The 22,312-nt window shown below is 35.3% G+C and overlaps 1 protein-coding gene across 8 annotated transcripts in view; it reads right to left on the minus strand.

Moving 5' to 3' along the window:
* Window positions 1-17,809: 17,809 nt before the first annotated feature.
* The window catches only part of ZNF644 (zinc finger protein 644), a 96,216-nt gene continuing 91,713 nt past the window's right edge, over window positions 17,810-22,312 (minus strand). For all 8 annotated transcript variants that reach the window (XM_006919397.3, XM_025051905.1, XM_015595166.2 and 5 more), the window contains 2 exons: window positions 20,239-20,341; window positions 17,810-19,504 (listed from right to left, as the gene is read on the minus strand). In XM_006919397.3, the coding sequence (XP_006919459.1) occupies window positions 19,312-19,504; window positions 20,239-20,341 (296 nt within the window). In that variant the 3' untranslated portion in view covers window positions 17,810-19,311. The remainder of the gene's footprint in view (window positions 19,505-20,238; window positions 20,342-22,312) is intronic.

A 22,312-nucleotide genomic window follows, 5' to 3' on the forward strand; every position in this document is an offset into this window, starting at 1 on the left:
AGAAGTAACACTCTGATGCTCCTACTTAAAGTCCACATCCCACCTGTGCCCAGGGGTGGGCCTGGACAAGGATGGCACAGCTAGGCCCAATGCTTGCTTGCAGAGGCCCACTGACTCTCCTGCTGTAGAGTGGCAGGGGACCTATAAATGGCACCACGGGTCAGAGTTACATTGTGGGTGGGAGACTCTACAGCTGGGTAGGTTTTGTACCATTGATGCAGAAAGATTAATACTCACCAGCATGGGACTGTTCTTGATCTCTGCTACAGTTAGCATCCTTTAGATTTTTTAAAATGAAAAACATAGCTTAGTGTTAAATTCCTTTGGGATTAATAGAAAATGCCTGTTTAACTAGACTTGCTTTCTCTCAAAAACAAAAAACACTTGCAAACTTGCAGTATTCTCAAATCATCCTGGGCATGTGGAGAGTATTTTGGATTAAAAGTTCATAGGTACTTGAGGTTAAAAGTTGACTATAATTTTTTTTAAAAAAATAATTTATTTTGGATTTTCTAGCACTTTAGTATTAGTAAGCTATGAGATAATTTAGTGTCTTTTACATATTTTACAAACTGGTTTCCAATATTTTCTAGTTTTATTAGGTTGAACCACATGCCATGACCATCTTTGTAGGTCAAAGATCATTGACTATCAGCAATTTCACATGGTTCCTATATAATTGCCTTGTGAATAAAAAGTGATGTGATGTTCTCTTCTTAGATAAATGGATTAGCATTGGGTGGCAACACCCAACTTATTTCTGTATTTCTGTATTTCTACCTACTGATGCTTTCCTCTGGTCCTCTCCAACTTAATATTTAATTTTTACTAAGGTCTCTCTGTCTCTTCTTCCTCGCCCCATGTAGCTTAACAATTATTCTAGTCTTTCCTGGAAATACCGTTTATAAATGGGCTTCTGCTAGTTCCAGAAATGTCACCAAGTCACAGCACTTTCCAAGCCTAAAAAGGCTATTCCACCATAGGAAGCAAGCAATTGCTTTTTCTTTTCCTTCTTAATCACTGGGCTTAGATGTTTAAGAAAGTCCTGTTATAAACTAAGATGACAAACTAGCATCTGCCTTCCTGAGAATATAAATGCTCTTTCACTCTCTACATAGTGCCATCTGGTGGTTCCATACACAAACCATGCTTCTCGCTCTTTTATTTATAAAACTTGGCATATGAGAAATACAGAACTGTGGCCCCAGATTTGGCTCAGTGTTTGGAAATCATGTATCTGTACCTATACATCCTGGCAGTGGCCCAGGGTTGACCATGTATTCCAGAATTTGGGGAAAAGAGTCTTGCAAAACTTCCAGTAGAGTTTTTGAGTTGTGAGACCATGACATTGAGCAGATTTCTGTGTATATCTGATTCCTTTAAAAAGCACTTCACTTCCTAACAACATCTGCTAAAGATACGGAAGGGATAGACATCCCAGAGAAACACTTTGCCACCAAGGAAAGCCCCTGCTTCATTGTGTATCAAAATTAAAGTTCATTGGTAACACTATAATTTCAAACAGGGAGCTCCATCATCAGCCCCCATGGCGAAGCAGCAAGGTTCCCTCAGTAACTTGTTTCATCCATGCATGGAGCTCACAACTCTAGATGTCAAAGGTACCTTAGCTGTTTTCTAGCACCACAGAGTGAACTGAGCTGGAGGTCTAACTGTAAGAGTTGCAGAAAGCCTTACTGTGATGCTTCAAAACATCATTTACGACTCAGTTTCTATCATGAAGACCCTCTGTATTTTTTTAAAATTTCTTTTTTGGGCACAGATTGTGATCTTAGTGTGTTAACTAAAGTTTGCTTGCCTCCTGCTTCTTTCTTCTCCTTTCTGTCCTCTTCTACACTGTCTCTCAGTTAGTGACATGTCAGCCACATTAGAACCAGGTGATGAATCTAATTCATTAGCCAAAAGCAAGGCAGAATAGCTGTGCTAACGCACAGCAATTAAGATGATTGGGTCATATTGTCATTTACTGCTACCATCAGAGAAAAACTCAGTGAAGATATAAATTCTTGAGTATGTCCTTAGATGTGCAGTATAAAAATTTATTGACGTAGAGATGTGTTTATCAATTGTGATTATTTCCATTAAATAACCAGCCAAAAAAGAAAAACCACCAGCCAATCAAACAAATCTAGTAACAAAAAAACTTTCTTAGGACCATGGTGTTGACCAATTTGAGCTTAAATTCTTTCCCACTGATAAAATGAGAAAATAAGAATTTTATATCAACATATGTGAGCACTTCTAAGCCCTGCTCAACTTAAGTCAAATACTAATGGGTTGGTCTTAATTCATCTTGACAGACTCCATAATGCCTCACCACAGAAAGCATCTATCACCTATTTATTTAATAAATGCATATTAATCATTGGAAGAGGCTCAGAGACTAGATGGTGACATTTTGTTACCAACACTACTCAGTACTGCATAATGGGAAGGACATACGCGTGGAAGTTCATTGCGAATGGCAATGTGTTATTATGAACATTATCAGTTTAGAATGAATATTAACTACACCATGATTGGAATAACTGTGTCCTAAGAATCCATCAACTTTCTCCTCTAGAGGGTTTTTGGCAAGTTGCCAAGTGGCTTTGTCTTTTAAATACAGAAGTAAATGTGAAAGCAACTATATTTTCCAGTCCTTGCCAAAGAATTGGTTTATGGGCCAAAACTCGAGCCATTGGGGCATTCTGGCATTGGGAAAGTTAATGGTATTTTGTTCTGCAAAAAGGCTTTTACAGAGAAATTGAAGATATGAGATACATGAGTTCTGGGGTTACAAAGATATGTGCAGGTTTGGGAATGAAGGTAGGAGGTGGGCCAGGAACTGACATGTTAATGTGATAGTTCTACTATTTCCTCCAAACAGCGAATGGAGACATTCCGGAACCGTTGCGAAACGTGTTTCTAGCCAGGCATTTTATTGAATGGTAAGTAGTTTCTCAGTGTTATCAGTTTTTTAAACACCCTGAATACTAAAGTTCAAAATAAAACATGCTTCCAAAATATTTTTGTTCTGATGGTTGTGCTTACTGCTACTAAAAATTAGTTCTGTTAACCTGTAAACATTTCATTTTCTGTTTATAGCAATCAGAACATATAAGAGACTGGGTGATATTTCTACAAAAGCAGTATCATGGGGGAAATCTGTTAAATAATGAAATCTTTAGGATTTAAAAATTGCAGCTCTCAGATGGAAAAGGCACGTGCTTTGCTTGGTTTGTTTTTAGAGCACTTGCCACAAGGTGAGAGAAGTTCTACTTGATAATGACAATGGTCATTGAAATGACATAGAGCAGGGGTCTCCAACCCCTGGGCTGCGGGCTGGTACCAGTCCATGGCCTGTTAGGAACCAGGCCAGACAGCAGGTGAGCGGTGGGCCAGTGAATGAGGCTTCATCTGCATTTGCAGCCGCTCCCCAGCGCTAGCATCACCTCAGATCATCAGACATTAGATTCTCACAGGAGCATTGGTCCCTGGTGTCAGAAAGGTTGGGGGCCACTGACATAGAGTGAGCCTTCTAAACTTTGGTGCTTCGTGTATACTGAACATAGGACCATTGCTATGCTGGAGCAAAAGTGGTGACTGTGTACATCTCTTCTCAACTTTGCCTTTAGTGGTGTCATTTTGCTATACTGCAACTGGCCATGGAGGGGATATTTACATCATAGCAATTTGCAGATGATATACAAATCAGGTATGTGTATGTCCCCCACCCCCAACACCTACAGCATGCCTTGGAAAACCAGTTAGTAAACACTTACCAGCACATCACTGCACAGGATTAAAACTTCTTGCATATGTTATTCTTATGTTGAATCTGTAATTCTATAGGTACAGAGGGTATGGATTTTAATGAGTTGTTTGAGTGAAGTCTAAAACTTCTAATCTAAAATGCCACTAATATCTATACCAGCAGAAACAGTTTAATCTCAGTCAGGTATCCTAGTTGTCAGGGTTCTAGTTCAACATCATCCAAGCCTTCAGCGTAATATACCGGGCATTGGTCTAATAGCCTACGTTTCTCAGAGTCTCTAAGACAGCTTGAATCTTCTGGAAGTCAAAGGCTGTGGTATGAAAAACACTGACAATTTGCTAACAACAATTCCATTAGTGCCAAGTGTTTGAAAATTTTCTACAGGACAAGGCTGTTCCAGAAACTGCATACAGATTATAGATGCATATAAGAATCAGACACAGTTCAAAGTTGTGTTCATTGACAAAGCTACAAACGAAGACTCCTTTGCTATCCAAATGCTGTTAGAATATCCCCAAAATTTAATTAGCTAAATACTGTTATTATGTTGATCTATACATGTATTTTCATGCTTCTATCTTGTGTTATTTGGTGGTTGTGCTGATTATTCCCCAGCTCAGAGATGTGTAATTCATCACAGCTCTTACCACAGGGCTACACATGCCATAGACAATGTTCTGGGTGATAGTAACTTTTTATAAGATTTCCACAGGGTAAGATTCACTCACTAACCCACAACAATTAACAATATTCTTCATTCTTTGTCCAAATCCTTCTCACTAAAGCTTATGCCCATCTCTTATTGTTTAGAACTCGGGAGAGAAAGAAAAAAGCCAGTCAACTTATTTCATATAATGGGACTAATATTGGGGTGGGGCCTAGTATCAGACTGGCTGAATTTTATTCTTTAAAATGTTAAAACTGCTATTACACAGCCTATTGCTCTTTTGAACGAGTTTATGAATTAAGGGTTTCGTGTTTTGTTTTTCCTAAAGTAATTTCAGTGGTTTTCTAGACTAGGATGTCCAAGTGACTAGACATTTAAAAATATCCGCATTATGTCTTTTTGGAATTTTCATTCACTTCATCACCCTTCACAAGAATAGCGGCTCCACTATCATTTGGATCCACAGTATTTCAGGTCAATTCTTGAAACATGAGATATGTCATCAATGCTGTGGACCTGAAGAAGTCCAACTTGAGTAGACTTGCCCAGAATTTTATATTATTTGTCACATGCTCCATTTCCACTCATTTCTAATTAAGTTTACGTGAAGTTGGCATTAACATTTATTAATATTTCTTTCTCAGATCATTTTGAACTTGTTTTTCATTTGTAAGGAGACCATTTTCCTTCCACTTTGAGTTTACTGTGTCTAAATGGTGTTTCTATTTCCTTTTACTTTTTGTCAATTGCAGCTCAGTTATTCAAAACCTTGAAGTTTTCTCACCTTATTCTAAGAAAAGGTTATAGTTTTATACAACTTTGTGAAGAAAATGACTAAATTTTATCTCAATTTCTACATAATGCTCGTTTTTTACCATTTATCTTGGTCAGACAGGGTACCAGAGACCATCGAAAATCTCAAGTATTAAACTAGTCATCTGTAGATTTGGGGTGCTTTTTAAATAACAGAAGAGGCTATAATATAGTCTCCTTCCCTCCCAAAAGACAATCAAATAATTAGCAGTCTGAGGAATGCCAAAGATTTACTTAAAGGAAAATACTTTCCACTTAGGCAAATAATACTTTTTCTCCTGAAGTGTAAAATATTCCCAAATATAAGATAAATGCAGCCCAATGGACTCTATCTTAGAGACTAGAAAGATTTGAATGTGACTGACTTTATTCTGGAACATGCCTGAAATCATAGTTTAAGGTATAAGTTAAAAAGTCAAAATCTTAGAGAAATTTCTCTTTTGAGTAGTGCTCATTTGACACATTTCCAAGAGGCCAAGAGAGAACAGAAACTCTAATTTTGAAACTCTCTGCTAAAACTCTTGCGTTTGGAGGGTCAGATTACCTAGTCACATACAGTTTAGTTCTTTTTTACTTCTACATCTGACCACGTAAAGAATGAATTTTTAAAGCACATCTAATTGGCTTCTCAATTTAGGCTGAAATTTACAATACATATTTTTTTAATTATGGTTTTGACAATGAAAGAAGATCAGTAAATGTTTATAAGGCTTACCCAGAAGACTGTTGTTTACTATAAAATAAAATTAGGGTCACAACAGTCTTTGTTAAGAGAAGAGGATGCGCTCATGTTTAAGCAAATTTGGAGCATCCCACTGGGTTATGTGTCATTCAGTGTGATGTGCTCCCTGAGTCAGGGGCCAGATGGTGGATGCAGAAGTCTTTTGCTAGAATACATCTCTATAGAGGATGATGTCACATTGGACTTGCTGACCAGGCTGAGGCTGAATGCAACTCAGTCACGGTATTTAAATCACATTAAGATTCTCTTTTATTTATGGCTCTCCTTGTGATTTTGTCTGGCTTTATGTCTAATTGCTAGCCTCCATGCAGCGATATGTTATCAGTTTTGCCTTTTATCTTTGCTAAAATAAACTCTGCAGACCTTTCTGAGGTGCAGAGGTTCCAGAAAAATATTGTTATATAAACCAATTATAATTAAGCATAAACTTAATTAAAAGGACACTTTACTGTATATGTTATTTTTCATATCCTTGATACTGTTAGGCTAGTTTATTAGGGTTAACATGGACACTTTCTGTTGTAATTACAGAATTTTAGAGGTAGTAGGACAAGAGATCATATAGTTCACTCCCTAGCATTAGGGAAATTAAACACAATATGAATTCACGGTCTTGTGTTTGGCTAAAATAAAGAACAACTCAGGCCTAAAAATCGTTATAACACCTGGTTTTGTATTCTTTCCACTATTCCCAACTTCCTTATACTAACAGCCACTAGACTTCAGATACGCCTTTGTCACTGCCACCATCATCGTCATTTCACCATCAGCAAATTGACCAAAGTGGGAGATGCCATCCATTTTGTTTTTTAAAATCATGGAAAACGTTTTCTTCTTTCGTATGGTCAGGGGAATATTGTATTTATTCAGTAAAAGTCTACTGGAATTGTATTTGTCATTTCGGTGTTTCTGACAGTGTTGTACTATCAGAGAAAGTAGTGTGAAAATCAGTGGCAATGATGGATAAACAGAGCTACTCTCGAAATAGAAGTCCTCTTCCTTCCTGCATCAGTTTAAACAAATCCACTACCCAATACCTCTTTCTTTCAGCTCTAGTCCATAAGAAAGCAAAGTGTTTTTTTTCCTCTTCTGGTTGGCTCTTCAACCATATCCACTGGGTTGAGCTGAAAACTGCTCTAAACGAAGTCTCTTTCCTAACAACCCCTAGCACTATTTCTACTCTCTGATCTTTTTTGAGAATTAAGACTGTTCCACCTACTTAGCCTTGTCAAATCTGTTTTTGCCACCCACCACTCCTACTCAATACGCAATCTCTACAGAATATTTCTTAGTATAAATATGATTTGTCCTCATCCATATGGTTGGCATCAACCTGAAGGACCTGCTATAAGAACTAGTATTTACAGTCAACACAGATAAAGTCCTTCCCTGCAATAGGAAGTGGCAACATCCAACACAGGTACAACTGGATTCGTCCCAGGAAAATATTGGGCCACAGTCTGTTAAATTATATTCTTGGTCAAAGCAATCCTTGATAATACTGCTCTTTAAACCATTAATATGAAAATACTTCATTTACTAAAAGGAATCAGGCCAAAGCCTTAAGACAAATGTCTAGTAAAATGGATTAATTCACCCAAAGCATACAGGATTTAAGTCTTAAGCCAACAGTTTCTACAAAGTTATATATTTTCTTTAGAACTCAAGAGATAAATGTTTTAGATATGACTCTTAAAGGACCAATGGAGTTTGTTTCTCAAGTTTAAACCAGTTTGGCAAAATTATTCGGTTTTATGTTTTTGAAGAAATAAAACTTCCCCCCAAAATAAAAAAAAAATTAAAAAGAAATAAAACTTCTACAGTGAAAAGTAATCACTTGAGAAACGGTTGGATTTACATTTCACCATGGTAGTTTGTAATCTAATCCTTGATTCTCTTTTAGTGATTTCATATTAACATCAATTCCTTCTGAACAGATTAGGTCTTTCATTGTAAACTAATAAAATTTCAACATTTTTGAACATTTTAATTAAAACGTGTTGTTACAGGAAAGTATAACCGTATATAATGGGGTATGGGACAACAACACGGCTGGGAAAAGCTTGCCTGCTCTTTTTAATGGGAGTTTTAAACTACATCTGACATGAGGATAACTTTCAAGAAGGAATCCTCCCCCACCCCCCAAAATCAAACAAAAACAGTAAGAAAGAAACATTAAAAACTTCCCTATAGGAATGCTGGTTGACTCCACAACCTGTTTCCACCAGGAAAGGGAAAAGTCAATCGTAGGAATCCTTTCCCCTTGCCAGCAACTTTTTAGGAAGGGGCATGTGACCTCTGCCATGTCTGCCAATGAATATTAGTCAGCCAGAGTGATTCTGATGTCCCCTTGCTCTTAAACACTCAGCTGACATTGAGAATTTACTATTCATTATTTACAAATTTCTAAATCAGTATGTACAAAATATTCATACTAAACGTTTAGCTGAATTCCTCCGCTCCAAAGATGATGTGAGAAAGAAGTGACAAAATAATAATGGATTACAGGCAATTCTTTGAGTAAGAAGCTCTCTAGGGAAATGTCAGATGAGGGTCTGAAGAAAATAACTCAACTGATGAGTTTTAAAATTATGTCATCAGTAGGTCCTCCCTCCTCCCTTTGGTAGATAGTGCAAAATCTGTATTTTTGTTTGTTTGCAGAGGGAGCAATTCAGACAAAGAAATCTTACTTATTATTAATCTGATTTAGCTCAGGGATTCTTATTTTCTGGACTAGACTTCAGGATCATAAAATTGTTTCCTATAACTCCTTTTCCCTGGACCCCACTCTGGTTCCTGTTTAGCATACTATGAGCTTATATCAAAGAGGCAGCCTTGAGCCCGTTACCAATGAACTTACATGAGGAGAGAAATGCAAAGCACACAAGGAAACCAAAAAGAGCTGAAGTCAAAAAATCACAGGAGATTCCAAATTAGCAACTTGGTCACTTAGAGCATAGAGAAATGAACAACAATAAATGTCATCTAACAACAATCAAATAAAAAAATTAAGCAGAATATAAATTTTAAATCAGGGTAAAATTTACTCATTTTATTCATCTATGTTTTAGATTGACTTTCAAAAAAATCATATACTTTCATTCCTTACCTATTTCTGTGCATCTTCATGAAATACATACCCAGTGACCACAGCGAGTAGAAAGCACTGGTCTGATATCTAAAAGGACTGACGTACATTATATTCAGGAAAAACAAGGATTTGAGGAGCCAAAAAGAACACTGCTTTGAATCCTAACTACCATGTCTTAAAATATGACTTCATAATGGTTTAGGGAACTAAACCTATTTTCATTAACTATTCTCCAATCCAACAAAAAAAAGGCTTTTATGTAAAAGTATGCCTTAAAACTGTGTATCATATTGAAAAGTGTACCAATGACTAGGAAATCATTGTAGAAGTGATTGGGGGAATTAGAAAGGTTATTTTCACAATAATTTATAGATTAGCTGCTGAAGCTTGGATCAAGATCTGGATTGAACATATACATAGGATCCTTATATCCCTAAAAACAGACATAAAGAATTTTAAAAGTGTGTAACAGTGTTGGGAAAGAAAAAAGTGTATTTTGATTAATCTGAAATTATGAGTAATCCTTGAAAATACAGAAGGTAAATGGAATTGAAGGAGGAAATCATAACCCAAACTACGCATGGGAAGACAGCTTCAAAAGGTGCGAAAGGCTACAGAGGTTCGGGTGGTTTTAGTTCGGCTATGACAGAAGCATGGTATTGCTGAACAATACCACAAAAAGAAATGCAGAAGACTTCATTTTGGTTATACTCTTTTTCTATAATCACCCAAAACAGGCTGAATTAATAGAACATGTGCAGAAAAGCTAACAAGAAATTTGAAAAGATAGGCAAACAAGCAAGAATCACCATAAAAGAAAGGAAACCAATACCATAAAAGGCATCGAACTAAACAAACATAATTAATCCCTGAGAAAACGATAATAAAGCAAAAAGACTTGAAAAGATACACAATTAATAGAAGGCTGAGAGGAAATCACATTCATGAAACAAAACAGGCCCTTCAGAAAAATTAAGTATCTTAGCAATAAAAAGTGTGAGTGCCAAAAAACAAACCAACCAAAACATCAAACCCCAAATAATTAATCAGATTGACTGACTGGCAGAATGAGCATAGCTTTAGAGTCGATTAGTATATTGGAAAACCGCGCTAAGGAATTCTCACAGAGCACGGTGCAAAAGACAAATAGATAAAAAATGTGAAAGAAGTGTAGGGGAAAACAATGGCATAGGTGATAGAGGCTCTGTTCATCTCTCTGGAGACCAAATCGAAGTTGTGACGGAAATAAGGAGCAGCAAGCAAGGGAAAATTGCCTGGGATCTAGATGAACAAGCCATACAACTAGGGAGAAGACCAAGAAATCACCCTGCAAGGGCAGAAGGTAGGACAGGACGTGGCGAGGACGTGGGGCTGCCTAGTCTCGAGCAGCTAAGTGAGACGGAGGGACGCTTCTTAAAGGGGCTGCATCTGCGAGCAGATTTTCGCCGTGATGGACCTGCTCGCTCTGAGCATCAGTGCTGATTCAGCTGTGCGCAGGGGGCACCAGGGACTTACAGGGAGACATTGTCAGGGTGAAGGCCTAGCCGAGACTAGCTCTCTACAGAAGTGCCGGTGGTATCCATTGTTCCCTGTTGAGCCCTTCCCCACTACCAGTGCACCAGATACAGCGGCACTATATAGTTGTGACGTCATCAAACTGGATAACAGAGGTCATTCTGCCCAGAAGATTCCCTGAAATCTTGTCTCCCCCAACTCGCGGCCCCACCCAAGACACATCCAGGTATACTCTCAGCAAGTCAGGTACTCCTTCCTAAACAGTGCCTAGACTCACACTGGTAGCAGCTGGCCTTGGTTTCTGGTGTGGCCTTTTGAGGCAACTACAAGCACAGCGTCTGTGGATTTTGCTTGCTAAATCTTAACAGGTGGCCCCAGAGGGGCACAGGCTCGGGCTAAAATTGGCTGCAGCTGAACCCATCTCAGGACTGTGCCACTGGACACCTACTTCACAAATCCACGCTAATGAGACCAGGAGACTTAGGAGCTTTGCTTAGTACATAGAAACAGACAAAGAAAGGCAGCCAAAATGGGAAGAAAAAGCAGCAGAAACCATATGAGAGAACAGAACAGATCCAGAAATAATGGAGTCAAGTAGTCTTAACAGATGCAGAGTTCAAAACGCTATTATAAAGATGATCAATGAACTTTTGGGAAGTGTAGCTAAATGCAGTGAGAACTTCAAGAGATAAGAAATATAAAAATGGAAATGGAAATTATAAAAGGGAACCAGTCTGAAATGAAGAACATATTATCTGAGATGAGAAGTATATTAAATGGAATCAACAAAGGAGTAAACAAAGTGAATAAAGAAAAAGATCAAATGCGCTATCTAAAGGATGGGAAAGCCAACGACACGCAATCAGAACGGCAAGAGATAAGATGCCAAGACTATAAAAATAATTTAAGGAGTATATGGGACACTATTAAAGGTCCAAAGATCCGTCTGATCCGTGTAACTGAAGAAAATCAAGATGTTGAACTGCTGTTTGAAGAAATGATGATGGAAAACTTCCCTAACCTGGTGAAGGAAATGGACATAAAACCCCAGGAAGCTCAGAGAATTACAAAAATCAGGGATCCAAAGAGGCCCACACCAAGACACATCATAATTAAAATGCCATAATTAAAAGGTTAAATATAAAGAAAGAATATTAAAGCAGCAAGAGAAAAATAGATAGTTACTTATAAGGGAACACCTATAAGACTGGCAGCTGATTTTTCAAAAGAAATTATGCAAGACAGAAGGTCTTAGCAAAAAAATATTAGACAGGACGAAGACCCAGGATATACAACCAAGAATAATTTGTCCAGCAAAACTATCATTTAGAGTTGAAGGACAGATAAAGAGCTTCCCAGACAAAAATAAGCTAAAGGAATTTATCACCACCAAGCCAGTACTACAGGAAATGTTGGAGGGACGTTTTTAAGAAGAAAAAGCATGTTATCAGAAACAGGAATAAAGAATGGTAACAACTACATTCTTATCAACAAGTACCTTAAATGGAAAAGAATTAAGTGCTCCAACCAAAAGGTAGAGTGGCTGAAAGGATAAGAAAACAAGACCACTACATAGGAAGGGGATGGAAAGAAATATTGCTTTGATGGACCTAGAAGGTATTTAAGTCAGAGAAAGATGAATACCATATGATTTCACTTATATGCAGAATCTAAGGAATAAAAAGAACAAACTAATCAAAAACAGACTCACAAATACAGTGGACAAATTGGTGAGAGACAGAGGGGAGGGAGGTTTCAGGGGCCGGGAGAATGGGGTGAAGGTTTAAAAAAGTACAAATCAGTGGCTGATGGATGGTCATGGGGATGGGTAGCATGACATAGGGAATGCAGTTAGCATTAATACGTTGGCTAGGTGGAAGGTCAGGGGAGGGAGGGAGCAATTGAGGAGACCATATTATGAACTATATAGATGTCTAACCAATGTACTGTATACTTGAAACTAATTTAAAAATATATATATACACACACACACATATATATTTGTATATATGTATGTATGTGTATATATATACACACATATACATACATATATACGTATATATGTATGTGTGTGTATATATGTGTATATACACACACATATATACACACACACTTTTTCTATATATACATACATATGTGTGTGTGTGTGTGTGTCTGTGTGTGTGTGTGTGTATGTATGTATATATAGAAAAACAAAACCAAAAAATACCAAAAGTGTTATATCCCACACAAAAGTTTTTGGGGAAAAAAAAATGTAAAAGAAAAAGTAAGAGATATGGAAGACAGATTCAGGAATTCTAATAGCCACCCTGCAGAAATTCCACAGGGATGTAACAGAAAGAATTAAATGAAATAAGCAAGAAATAAGACAAATAAATATCTCAGAACTGAAACTAGACATTAAGTGTTCAAACTGACAAGGTCCACAAAATGCTGAGCAGAAAAATGAAAAAGATACATCGTGGTAAACTTTCGAGTACTATAAATAAAACCATAATATTAAAATTTCCAGAGAAGAAACACAAAATGATTAAGAAAGGAAGTAGATCAGATTGATATCAGACTATCCATGATGCTGGACATAAGAGGACAAGGGAACAATATTTTCGGAAGTCTAAGGGAATTCTATTCCTAGTCAAACTGGATATAAATACACCCTTAGATGTATAAAGACTCAAAAAGCTTATAATCTATAAACCCCTTCTGAAAAAAGTTCCTTGAGGATATATTCTAACAAAAGATAAATAATTTCAACAAGATAACATGCATATATAAAACCATGGAGGGCAGAAAAACTAATAAAAATTTAAGTTAGGATTAAAAGTATTGACCAAAAAAAATGATATGGAAGTAGAACAAGTAAATCCACTGAGACAAGATGCAGGTGGGGGCTGCCAGGGTTTGGGGACAGAGGAGAATGGGGAGCAACTTTTTAATGTATATAAGGTTTACTTTTGTGGTGATGAAAATATTTTAGAACTAGACAGAGCTGTCTGTTACACAACACATTGTGGATATACTAAATTGTTTATTTTAAAGTGGTTAATTTTATATCAATTTACACCATAAAAAATGTTTCCTGAAAAAAGTGACTAGTTTAACTCGGAACTCAATTCCATACAAGTGTCTGTACTTCGGTATGCAGCAGAAATGCTTTGTGTGTTCTTCACACAGAATACTAAAGAGATATGTACTGAAGGGCTGAGATTTAATACAATTAATAAATTTTAAAAATAATACAGAAGTGAAATTTCAGCTGATCAAATTGCTGAATGGGAGAGAAGTAAAGCATGCTAAGGTTCTTGTGCTATTGGAGGAAAAAGACACAGCTACTGATTGAAGTAGATGCTAATTAAAAATCAACTTAATATTTGTTAAAAGTTTTAAGGTTTAAGAAGTTTTGGGAAAAGAGGTGATTTCAACAGAGAGTCCTTTTCCTTTACTCCCAACACTAAGCTTTTAGTTTTCCCTAAGCCAAACGGCTGCTGAGACTAACAGGCAACTGATGTGAATGTAAGGGAAGCCTGGAGCCGTGTCGGGTCCCGTCTGAAAGAAAAGAGAATTGATATGGAACTTTCTTTTCCATGTGTTGAAGCTCAGGGTGAGAACCAGGTGGTGGTGGATTCTAGGGAGCAGCTTGACTATAAGGGTTATCTGGCCCCTATGTAAGTGTACTGCACTTCCCGAAGCCACAAAAGGAACTGAATGAATAGACTGAATCCTCCTTGACTTTGAGACAGAGATTACAGAGAGCTCAGAGACATCTGGGATGCCTTTCAGGTACCTCACCAGAGACTGCTACTTCACTTTTTACTAGCTTGGAGGACTATTAACATGCGGGATATCCTAACAAACAGATCTGAACCCAATAATCTGAAAAAGAAAATAACCCATTTAAGGTAGCCCAGCGACCAGAGAGGAAAATCAGCAGACTAATCAGAACACAAAAAAATTTCAGAAAAACAGAATGCTAAAGAAGAAAGTTAAAAACATGAATAAATATAACAGTATTTAAGGAGAGTCAATTGTAGTGCATATAGACATGTACACACACACACAATTCTGAAAGCTTAGTAACATCATATTTTAAAATTTTAAATGATTAATTTTAAGAGTAGATTGGTCATTGTTACGTGTAAGAAAGATCTCAAAGTACAAGCAAACATACATAAATGTCAATCATAAGAAAAAAGATTTGAGGACTAGATCAAATAAACATATGCAGATAATGGGAGTCTTCACACAGAATACTAAAGAGATATGTACTGAAGGGCTGAGAAAGGAAGGAGAAAAAGGAACAAATGGAGAAAATAAAACTACTCAATAGATAACAGTAGGAAATTATACTTGAATTAGAAAAAGATGGGAGTTTGCTAGGTCCCAGGCTGCAATGATAAGAAAAGCACACATTTAGGTATGCCTAGTAACGTTCCTGAACTCTAAGGATAAACAGAAAATCTTATACACATCCAAGCAGAAAGAACAAGTTACTTAAAAGGAAAATAGTCAGACTGGCAATACAATAGCCAGTCTATGCACCCTGAAAGTAAACATCATCTATATACCCTAAGAGAAAAAGACTGCCTCCAATGATCCTTTACACAATTTATTATTTACCTTCAGAGCGAAAGTAAAAAATTAACTAGGAAAAAGACATCAAGATAGAATAAGAGAAATGTAAACACTGGTTAGCCCTTTTAAACTGAATGTAAATGGATGAGGAAAGACTTCTCAGGACTGTGAAAAGGACTCAGACTTTTGAAACAGAAGAGAAAGGTAGTAAAATCACTGTGACAATCTCAATGTGGGAGCACAGTAAAGGAGATAAGTGTGTTCTAAAGCAGGGGTCCCCAACTCCCAGGAACCAGGCCGCGCAGCAGGAGGTGAGCAGTGGGCAAGTGAACGCAGCTTCATCTGTATTTGCAGCCGCTCCCCAGTGCTAGCATCACCGCCTCAGCCCCACCTCAGATCATTAGATTTTCATAGGAGCATCGGTTCCCGGAGCTAAAAAAGTTGGGGACTGCTGTTCTAAAGAGAAACAGGGACCTTGCTCTATCAGTTAACATAACACAGTACATATATATTTTAAAAACCGGTAATCAAATAAATATGCTACTGGATTTTAAAAAGACAAAAAGAACAGTTGAACAGAACATATTACAGATGCTGATCCAGGTTACATGAGAATTTGATACATGACAAAGGCAGTGGTTCAATTCTGTTAATAAATGGTATGGTACAGCTCATAATTCATTTTGGAAGAGAGACTGAGTTAATTATCAATGGCTAATGATTTATTCAATTGCGTCTTCATAAGGAAACCTTCATAATTACCTCCTAATCGATGGGGTTCAGAGAACTTCCAGGTTGCTGAACACATCGAGATGCTGGAAGGGTGACACACCCATGGAAGATCCACGCCACCTTCTTCCCCTGCCCCATGCATCTCTTTCATTTGATTATTACTGAGTTACAGCCTTTATAATGAACTGGAAAGCAAGTATTTTCCTGAGTTCTTTGAGCAGCTCTAGCAAATTATTGAACCTGAAGCAGGGTTTGTGGAAACCCCCAGTTTATAGCTGGTTGATCAGAAGTACAGGTGAGCTGATACTTGCTTCTGGCATCTGAAATGTGAGCAGTGACAGAACTGAATTGTCGGTCATGCAGTTGGTGTCTTGAGAATCAGAGAGTTCGTTGTTGGTGTTCGAAAATGCTCCAGATCTAGCAAAGGTTAGTCTATACAATGTGGCGCTCAAATTTAAAATTAACTTTTGGGAAAAGAAGATATATTATAATACATTAAAATCACAATTATATTGAAACAATAAGATGAGAAATGTAATAAGCTGCTGTTAAAAGTAAATATCTGTGAGTGATGATACCAAAGGTATTTTTCCTCATTTTTTACTTTTTCATTTTCCTAATATTTCCAAAATGAACTTAATACTTTCTTGTGAGGAAAAAATATCAAAGCTATTTTTTGGACTAACAGGTTAAAACCTTAGAGGTTATATGTATGTCCTTAAGAAAAGTTTATCTATTAAATTACTACTGAAAAACTATCAACTCCTTAACCCACATTTAATACGTGAAATCTAAAATAGGTATGTTAATAGATATATTATCTATGCCATGATTCTAACATATTCTAAAGAAGCATAGTGAAAAATATTAGTTTTGGAGAAGTTAACTTTTTTGTCTTGATGCTATTAAATTAATCCACACTTTTAACCAGACTTTTTTAAAAAAAGAAAAAGCTTTAATACTAAAGAAGCTAAAATATCTTAGGCAATGATAAAGGAATTAAAAGAAAATAAGCAATACTAAAACTGAATCAGGCCATATTTTGACATAAATGCCTATCATGTTACTTGAGGCACTATTTTATTTTCTTCTTCTAGTGGAAGCCAAATAAAAATAAATCATTAACTTTCCAGTTGCTCAATAAAAAATAAACGTTGTTTCCTAAAGAATTTTTTAAATTTTATAACCCAACTATCTTTACTATGAATAATGTTCTTTCTTTAATTTACTTTTCAACAACCCCTCTAGTTTACTTTTAATTTAAATTTTAATTCTTTTTACATCTAGAAAGGGAAATGATTGTTTAACATAAAAGTTTAACATAAAAAATTTAATCTAGGTTTGTTTATGAAATTTGTGGTCAAACTACATATATTACTTGTATTCCTCTCTCTTGATAATTGGCTTGAAAAGATAAAATCAGAGCAGTATAAAAATCAGAGCTGAAAGGGGTTCTAGTGACTGCTAGTCTTCCCACCATTTTTTTTTAACTTTTTAACTCTACTTGCTATGTAGCATATCTTCCAATTAAAAAAAAATTCATATATAACTATAAAAACTTGCTCAATAAGAGAAAACTGGTATATAGATTTAGTATGTTTTTTAGTCAAAAGTAATTTGATGTTTTAGTCTTATCCTTATTTACAAAAATACAGTTTATATTAAGCATTTCAAGAAATGAAAAAAACTTACAAGTACTTTTCCCTTATCTAATACCTCAGGGATCAGGAGACCCGTGAATGATCCGTCTAGTAGTCCAACTTCCTAATTTCATACATATATAAGGTATGTGAATAAAGTAACCGGCTAAGTATAAACAATTTAAATCAAATGAAACACAACCTCAAGTGGACAATGTCCACCAATGACAAAAATAAGAAATGTTTCACACTATACGCATTATAATTTTCTTTAAGTCTTTTTTTATTTAGAGATTTTTCTGGTAAGGAGATATACCAAAGGAAAGCAATTTCACTGGCAGTGAGGTATGTATATACTCTACCAAAATACTCCTTATTTTAATGTTTTAACTTTATTTACATACGAAGAAAAGTATCAATGCATATCCTTGTTTCAACTATAGTATTAGCCATACTACATGAAATAAAATGAAATGGTGCTTGCATACAAAAACTGTTATTTGTAAAGGAACCTGATTTCAGATTAAAATAACTAATTTGTTTTTGGAAAGCTTAAAGGAAGAATCACAATTTATCATGACCAAGACATCTGCACCATATTTTCCATTCCTCACAGCACATTTATTTCAGTAATTCTGTTATGTCGGTTCTTAGCATAAGCATAGTGTTACACGATTTTCGTACATATAATCACATCCAAAACAAGTTCTAAAATTTAAATTGTAAACATTCTCATCATATGTAGAAATATTTCAATTGGTGTATTAAGTTTTGCTAACTGATCAATTTTGGAAGAGAATATAAATGAGAAAGCCTATTCTAAATTGTGTAGTGAGCATTGTTTATTAATTACATTTCTACAATGTTAAATAAAGTAAGAGGCAAACCTGTCCTGTAAGCATGTCAAATTTTAGGTAAAACATTAAAAAGAAACAAATCTGTTAACAAAAGAATGTCTTGCAATAAAGAACATTAGATTTTTAAAATCTACTATGATACAAAAATGTAAAGGGTAAATAGCATCTTTGTTGACAAAGTAGGAGGTAGCATGGATGCACCACTTTATTGTCTGAGAAATGCAACTGGAGTAAAGAATATTTCCTTACCACAAATAATTTCCAGGACTATGTACATATTTCTTTTAGAAATACTTGTTTAAACAAATCTCCCTCCACTTTTTAGTATAAAAAAAACCGTTCCATGTGATTTTAAAAAAACACTTACACATCTAGATAGAATAGTACTCTGCCCTATTTGAGTGAACAGTCTCAATCTATGAAGTACATGATATTTAATGCCCTAAGTTGAGTAAATTTAGTTAGCGGTTCCTGGTATTATACAAAACACTAAATACATACGAACAAAATATAATGTCTTATTTTTCAATGCAAGTCTTGTGGGGAATAAACAGAACCTTGATTCTGGTAACACTGCAGAAAACATAATTTTCCAATAAGTCTGTCTTTAAGTATCCATGTGCAACAGTTTATTAATGACTGCTTACATGTACTGATCTCTTATTGAGTGAATAGTTAACTGACAAAACCCAGTAAACCTTAAAAACACATTTTCCATCCTATATAAAATATATAGACTACTTACTGTTTGAAGTACTTAATTTGCTCTGTTGTTACTGTAATTCACTTTTCCCCTTTTTCCTGCTTTAGTATTTATAAATGGATAATTTAATGTGGCTTTAAAAAAAGACAAAGAATTTCAAATTTACATCCAATTCAAATTTGCTATTTAAAAGATTTCCTTGTTCTATGAAGCTGCTTCTGCCATTAGTAGAGAAAATGAAGTTTCTGTAATGGAGGCAGGCTTTTTAAATAGTGACGTGACTTCCACCATGCCAGCTCCAGTCCGTGGAAGGTTAGCGTTTACAATGTGTCGTTGTAAGTGCTTAATCCAGTCTTCCTGAACAGACAGTGGTCCACGAAAGACTAGGCCACAAAACCTACAGAAGAAGTTGATGATAGTTCTCTTAATATGACCGATTCCCTTTATTTAAAACCAATTCCCATAAAATCCATAAACAAAGTAAACTTTACCATATATAGGAGATAGTGCTTGACAGTTTCTAAATACACATAAAGTTGAAATGATTAAACGCAACATCAAAATGCCAATTCATATGTTTAACAGCTATAATAACACCAGTAATATTTGTAGAAATGGGGCATTATTATTAGGTTAAAATTTAAAAACAGGTCTTAACACCTACGCATTTTAATACATTTAGGACAACTATATTTCCAAAATGTACCCTGCTTTTCAAAAGACCCTTCCCCAATTCAGAATTTTTTAAACTGCATAAAGGTGTGAATGATTTGTATAGCTATACTTAGGAATACTTGGAGAGGAGAGAAAATGTGTTCTCAGTAAGCAGAAACTCAAGACAATTAAAAAGAAAATAAAACCAATCAAATTAAACCAAACAAAGCAAATAAAATACAAAAAAGCTTTTATAATTCACAGTATCATAGAGGCTATTAGCTAATACAAAAAAGTTCATCCATTAGTTACTGAAGTACAGCATATTATGAATTGAGTAAGATTTTGAGCTTGTCTCCAAAAATTCATTTACAATTTACTTGGGAATACACATTCTGTCACAAATTAAAAATTCGTCTAATACGTCTCAACGCAAAATCTGAAGAAACTAAGCAGATCTGACAGTTAGGCATGTACCTGCATCGGAGAATGTAAACCTCGTCAGCACCATGAGGTAATGTTAGCATTTTCTTCTTGCTTCCAGATCTTGACCTTGATTTCTTTTGCTTACAATCTAAGGCTAAAAAAGGGGAGAGAAAGACTTAGCGTTTTTTATATATTACAATATATATGTATATATACACATACATACATACACACATATATACATATGTATGTGTGTGTGTATATATATATACACATACATATGTACATACACATATATATTTCTAGAGAGGTCAGACCATCTAAATTAAAGAGTCCACATTTATTCATACCTCTGAAGCATGCACTGACTTGCAGCTGGATCTGTAATAGCAGTAATGTTACCTGCACATATTCTTCCTGTACTGTTTTTTTTTTTTTTTTCAAATAAGGCTTTACCGTGCCAAACTAGAACTGAGAAAATGTAACTAAATAATTTGAAATTACTAAAATGGTCCATTATTACAATAATGGCAATATTTTCTCTTATGTTCTTACATAATTTTAACATCTGGTTAAATCTTCCTTATTTCTGGGAAAATTATAACCTTTTATTTAAGCATGCATTTGATTACTACTTTGTTAAGTGGGTCTTACATGCTTTAAAAATTTAGTAAAGGAACATCAATGTAATAAAAATTTTAATTAAAAATAAATTTTATAGCAATTTACTTTGAATTCTATAGTAATAAATGGCTCTTACAATTATATAATGGCTCTACATTTGAAAGGGCAAAAAAATTCAACTGTCATTTTTTTAACTCAATTTGTATGGATTATACATTTTATTTTACTAGAAAATAAATATAAATCCAGATTATTTCATGTAAGTTTACAACAAATGGACTGTAAGTTTAATGTTATTTTTTACATTTTTTATTTTATATTTTCTCTTATATCTATTTTTAAAGCATAATTAAAAGGGGAAAATTATATTAAAGTGGATCAAAATTTTAGTACTGTTCTTGAAATTTTTCTATTACTTTTCTCTCAATAAATTATTACACAAAATCTAACTTAATTAAAAAACAGAGATATTTTTATAGGTAGGAATAGGGAGGATATAACATTTTATTGGTCTTTGAATACAACTACATCTTTCTTTTGGACAAAGGGATGACAGTATTACAGGGTGCTGCTGGTCAGTTAGCAGGAAGGGAAGGTAAGAGTTTACATGTAGGGATCCAAGGGGGAGGAAAACAAATGTAACAGAAGAGTAACCCAAATGGCTTTTCTTCTGTTACCTTGCCATGTGAAATCCTCTGGAAAAATTCTAGGTGAGAGAGAACAGGAACTGGCTATTCAATGTTTTTGTGAAATGAATTATTCAAAGTCCAGATTGCAAAAGAACCGATGCTATTATTACAAAATCAGGAAACATAGTTCCTTACAGTAATCAAGTGGCCATGCTAACAGAAATGTCATATAAAAAATTAAAAACCACAAGAAGTCTAAATCTCATTCAAGCCACTGGTTTCTGCTTCCTGTCACCTGCCTCTTTAAAAGTAAAACCTAGGGCCTACAGTCATTCTCTGCTTATCCTCAGAAGATTAATCTAATAAGAACTACAGGAAGTCAAGTTAAGTATTAAAGAATGGCTAATTCAAAGCTTCAACCAAAACCTAGAATAGAAAAATATTATAAGGTTCTCATTAGTTACCTCAATCAAGAACCTGGCACATAGTAGGAACTCAACAAATACTTCTGAGGTAAAAAATAAAGGAAAATCCAGTAATTTAACCTTTGACATTTAGACAACATATGAATGGAAATTTGTTCTATCAGCATGTAACATTGGTAATGTTCCTGTAAAACAACTGTGCATCATCTGTTTAAATGAATATGCTGCTAGTAGTCACACTTAAATTCTTCTCTCATCAGTCTAGTTTATATGTAGAAATTAGGTTCTTCACAACCGGTAGAACAGTGAGGTATCATGTACTTTGTAATTAGCACCTTCTGTTTCCTAGTTGCATTGGTGAACAATCTGAATTTAGGTGGATTTTAAAGCAATTCATATACAGAAGTAGAGTTAGGGAACTCAGAGGCTAGATGACAGCTACTCTTT

Source organism: Pteropus alecto, unplaced genomic scaffold (genome assembly GCF_000325575.1).
Source record: "Pteropus alecto unplaced genomic scaffold, ASM32557v1 scaffold25, whole genome shotgun sequence".
NCBI lineage: Eukaryota > Metazoa > Chordata > Mammalia > Chiroptera > Pteropodidae > Pteropus > Pteropus alecto.